The sequence below is a fragment of the Malus sylvestris genome, chromosome 14 (assembly GCF_916048215.2).
Source record: "Malus sylvestris chromosome 14, drMalSylv7.2, whole genome shotgun sequence".
NCBI classification, from domain to species: Eukaryota; Viridiplantae; Streptophyta; class Magnoliopsida; order Rosales; family Rosaceae; genus Malus; species Malus sylvestris.
In genome coordinates, this window is record NC_062273.1 from 27,833,960 (window position 1) to 27,838,887 (window position 4,928).

The 4,928-nt window shown below is 41.5% G+C and overlaps 1 protein-coding gene across 1 annotated transcript; it reads right to left on the reverse strand.

The window, feature by feature from the left end:
* Positions 1 to 1,362: 1,362 nt before the first annotated feature.
* Positions 1,363 to 2,930, reverse strand: LOC126600552 (dof zinc finger protein DOF5.4-like). The gene has a single exon (XM_050267135.1). The coding sequence runs from the start codon at positions 2,726 to 2,728 to the stop codon at positions 1,751 to 1,753; it is 978 nt and encodes a 325-aa protein (XP_050123092.1). The 5' UTR covers positions 2,729 to 2,930; the 3' UTR covers positions 1,363 to 1,750.
* Positions 2,931 to 4,928: the final 1,998 nt, after the last annotated feature.

The following is a 4,928-nucleotide window of genomic DNA, read 5'->3' on the forward strand; positions in this document are numbered from 1 at the left end:
TCTCTTGAATAGTCTAAATCTCTTGGTTTACAAGCTCCAGACACAGAGATAGCGAGTGGATCACACTCCATTTATACATAATATTATATTATTGACTAAGATGCCACATTACTGTCCTAACATTTCAAGAGAAGCATGCAAGTCATTCCCTTAGTTAAGAAGAATGACATACACAAGTGAGACGCCATTGTAGAAATAATAGTAAGCTTATTATTACATGTACATTAGTAATAATACTACCATATGTAACTTTCACACGCAATAATGCTCGATCAAACGTAAGATATGTGACTATTGTGCATACTAGTCAATAGTTATACGTAAGTTTCTCTTTCTCAAATCAAATTTACCGAACAATAAATTAGAATTTATAACTAGAGAATGAGAGTACATTCTTACCTTTCATACCAATATCACTGTCATCGCATGATTCAATAATATATCCGATTACATTTAAGATTTTGTTCGATTAGGAACTCAGTTGTCACTGTCAGTGACTGTGTGTGAATACCACTCTACAACAGAGTAGGCGGGAGAGCCAGGACAAACCGACCTTCCTAAGCCCCTGGCACATCACGTAGGCCCACGTGTCCTCTTTCGTTATCATCCAGGGCTCCCCCTCTTCCCCATCCCTCCGCCACGTGGAGTCATAATCGCTCATCTTCCCGATCCAAGTGGGCCCCCCTCCCCCAACCAATTTGCCAACCGAGTCGCCCCAGTACCCGCGCACTGCCCAAACCTCCCAACCCGCCAAAATTAAAATAAAAATAAATTTCTAAACCTAGATTACCCCCACAAAGAAAGCTCGGCTGCTGAAAAAATCAATAACAGCTCTAGCGGGCTAGCGAATCACGAGTAAACATAAACATGTATTTAAATTATGATTAAAAAATCAATTATTTAAACGCGTGTTTACTTATGATTCGCTAGCTGCGGTTGATTTTTCAGCAACCAAGCTCCATTCTTATCCCCCACTTCACTTTTAATCCTCATTTACAGTGATGATGTGGCAAACCCTTAAGTGTGTTTAAATGATGATAAACAGCTACTAATTCTAATTAGTAAGTGGACAAGATAGACTGCATATATGAAAAACTCAACTAAAATTAAGAGGCACGACTTGAGTTAGGCAAGTTGATCAGATCGGACCGTTCGTCTTCTCGTACTTATGTTTGTAGTAAGTAACTAGATAGACTATGCATGTATGAATAACTGGACATGATCTATACTAGGTCATCTGATCAAATCAAAGCGTTCGTGTTTTCATGCTTAAGTTCGAATTTTTACTCCATAAATTCAAAACAACATTTCAATAGAAAGAAATTGAAATTAACGAAGAAAGTAATCTGAGACACGAGTAAGTAATTCTAACATCTGTCTCTAAATATTTGATTAATTCAAATTCGTATACATTAGAGACAAATCCAAAAACAAAATTATTAAAAATAAAAACCAACACGAAGTTGGTTGCAGATTAACCTCGAGAGGCAAGAGTGAACCCAAACACATTCCAAAAAAACTACGAACTGTCATTGACATTTCAAAAATTTTATTTTCGACTCCTCATGTGTATTTATTTTTTTTAAATCCGAAGTGTCCAATAAAATTTTTAAAATGCTAATAACAATTTTTAAAAACTAAGAAAAAGTATAATAATTATAAGTCATATTATTTAATCCATAATTTTATCTCAAAGTTGAGATTTTTCCCATTTTTTTTTTAAATGGGTGTTTAATTAGAGTGAGAGATTTTACGGGAGGTAGAGAGTAGGGTGGTCTTGATCAGCCCATTGACCTTGACTCCAGTCTACGGTGTTAGGAAGATCAAACAAACCTTGATCAACTGATCCCGGTTGCCAATCCAACGGTCCAAATTCTCCTCCTCCGACGCCGTTGGATCTGTTTTGGAACACTGATAGATCGACCTGCGCCGTCTGATCCAGCAATCCACCACTGATCTCCTGCATCTTCCCTTCCTGGTTCTGCTGCCCCCATTGGTTTTGATGAACTTGATTGTGATGATGATTACCAACTTGGGCTGGCTGATCAAACGGCGAGCCGTTGATGTTCCCGAAACTAAACGGCACGTCGTTGGAAGACGTGATCAAGCTCGTGAAGCTCCCAATCTCCGAGAACAATCCGTTAATCTCCGTAATCTGCTCCAGCAGCGCCGCCGCCGACGCGCCGGGCTCAAAGCCACCGTTCGCGCCGCCTTGAGAAACGAAGAATTTGGATTCCGGATTATGAATATTGGTCAGTAAATTGGAAGCAGAGCCGGTCGAAGACGGCGCTGAGACGGCCTCCGTGGCAGCAGTAGCGGCGGTGGCGGTGGGGTTGGTGAGGCTCGAGCTCTCGCTGCTCGAATGAGAGCTGGATTTGTTCTGATCGGCGCTGTTCGGTTGCGGCGGAGGAGGAGGCGAAGACGATGTCGGCGATGACGAAGATGAATTTTTCGGCTTGGAGCGTTTAGTTTTGCGACATCCGCCGCCGACTGGGACGTTGCGGAGGACGCCGCCCTTGGTCCAGTAGCGGCGGCAGGCCTTACAGAAGTGGCGGGGCTGGGAGAGGTTGTAGTTGTTGTAGTAGCAGAACTTGGTGTGGAGAGAATCGCACCGCGGGCACTTCAAGGCCTGCTGGTTGGGGTGCTGGTGCGGCCTCAGCCGCCGGTCTCCTCCTCCCGAGCCGCCGAAGAACCTCCCTCCTCCTCTCACTGAATAAATGTCTTGCATTTCAATTACAGTATTTGACGGATTCTGAATTTTCCGGGAAAATTGATCGATCCCTGAATTTTCCGGGAAAATTCCGCTCACATTTGCGTAAGAGTTTGAGTGTGCAATCTTTTCCTTCCCACACACTCTGTTTTCAGTTGCTATTCTAGAGAGAGAAAGTGAGGAGTGAGAGAGAAGGCGAATACGAAATTATAAGCTGCGAACACCGACAAATATCCCTCCCACATATCTTTCCAAACTCTTTCCTTTTTTTTGAAATTACCAAGTTAGCCCCGCGACGCAAGCAAATAACCCAATGACACTGACCAATGCTTGGAGTAGCAAAAAGACCGAAACAGCCTTTCGATGTCCAAGTCCAACTGTCGCAGCTGCCGTGAAGACATGGGAGAGGAATAAGATCTGGCCGTTGGTTTACGACACGTGGACGGACGGTAGAGGAACGGGAGGATTGTCGCCTTGTCGGCCAGCCTAATTTTATCGGCTGAGGAACATAACTGGAGGAGAGAGCGCCACGTTGCGGAATGTTACTGGGAGTTGTGGAAGTACGTGGAGATTACTGTGTGATTTATCTGACGTGATGTTGTCTGTTGAGAGGCTTCGAGAGTTGGAAGTTGCGTGATGTACGGTCTACTGTGTACCCTTAGAGTGATGTACAAGGATTGTCTGCTTTTCAATTCCGATGCCCTCTTTGTGTCTTTTTATTTATATAGTTACGTTTAAATCACGTCAATATTTTATATTACTATTCATTTTTGTCTTATTATATCTATAAAAAAATAATATAAAATGTTGACGTGGCTTAACCGTGACCACACAAAACAGGAGAGCACGGGGATGGCACTGGAAGTGGAGGGCAGACAATCATTGTCCTTAGTTGAATCGAACTATTTTGAATTGGACTAATTTTATAGATTAAGTTGGATCAGTTTGGCTTGATCTAAATAAAATAAGAATAGTTAAGTATTTGGTGTAGTGCAAGACTAAGTTATAAACTAAAACATATTTGGAACTCAAATTTTTTTTTTTTTTTCATTTTCTAAATCACCTTTCTCGAAATCCAATCCTCCATTTCAAAAATTCCAGAATCTAATCCAAAAACCCAGGACACAATCCAAAAAACCCAAAATCTTCATTTCAAGAAACCTATAATCCAATCGAGAAAACCCAGAGACGGTGTAGTCCGAGATGACAAGGACGCGAGAGATAAGGGGTCATTGCAGTCCTATGGTTTTTTTTTGGGGGGGGGGGAGGGGTGTCTCGCTAAGACTATCTAGCAAGCCCTTAGTCTAGTCGAGTGAAACTTAATCCCATTAAAGGTAGTCTTTGTGGAAAACAAACAATGAACTGCATTAATCTTTAATCTAGTTTAGTCTAGTCAGAGCTAACAAAGTCAAACAAGCACACCCATAATTTATAAACTAATTATTGTTGTTTGACAAGAAATTCTTAGTAAGCGTGAGTCATCAACTCGTGTTAACTACGCCTTTGCCCTTTGGCACATCGTTTGTCGCTCATACTAATTGAATAGTATCGTGAAGTGTTCAGATCGCAACGATGTGGGGTGACTCATTGCCCGCGATGTCGCGAGAAGTGTACTGAACCTTGCCATTTAGAGGGAAAAGTCATAGCAAAGTTTTCGTAGATGAACTTGCATAAGGATCATTGTCGAACCTGCCTAGCAAAACAACTCGAGAACCAATTTTAACGTCGTTTGTCGCTCATACTAATTGAATAGTATGGTGAAGTGTTCAGATCGCAACGATGTGGGGTGACTCATTGCCCGCGATGTCGCGAGAAGTGTACTGAACCTTGCCATTTAGAGGGAAAAGTCGTAGCAAAGTTTTCGTAGATGAACTTGCATAAGGATCATTGTCGAGCCTGCCTAGCAAAACAACTCGAGAACCAATTTTAACGTCGAGGGTTAGGGGTATGTGTTGATGTCAAAGGTGCCCATAATTTCCTATAACTCACTTGAAAATCAATATAAGTAGAGTTAATCACATTTACATTCTCATAGTTTGGGACTTATAACAATTTCATAGTAAATTCGGCTTCACAAGAAGTAAAAATGAGTAATTGTGTTTGATTGACCAGATTTGGACCCGACTTGATTTATTTAAAACTGAACCTAAAACGACATGGAGTTAATTAACAATATGATAAGCTTGTGCGTGTTTATACTAGACCATTTTAAACGAGG

What these genes read in the sequence shown, in the direction of transcription:
- LOC126600552 (XM_050267135.1), bottom strand. Translation starts at nt 2,728, where the DNA reads ATGCAAGACATTTATTCAGTGAGAGGAGGAGGGAGGTTCTTCGGCGGC.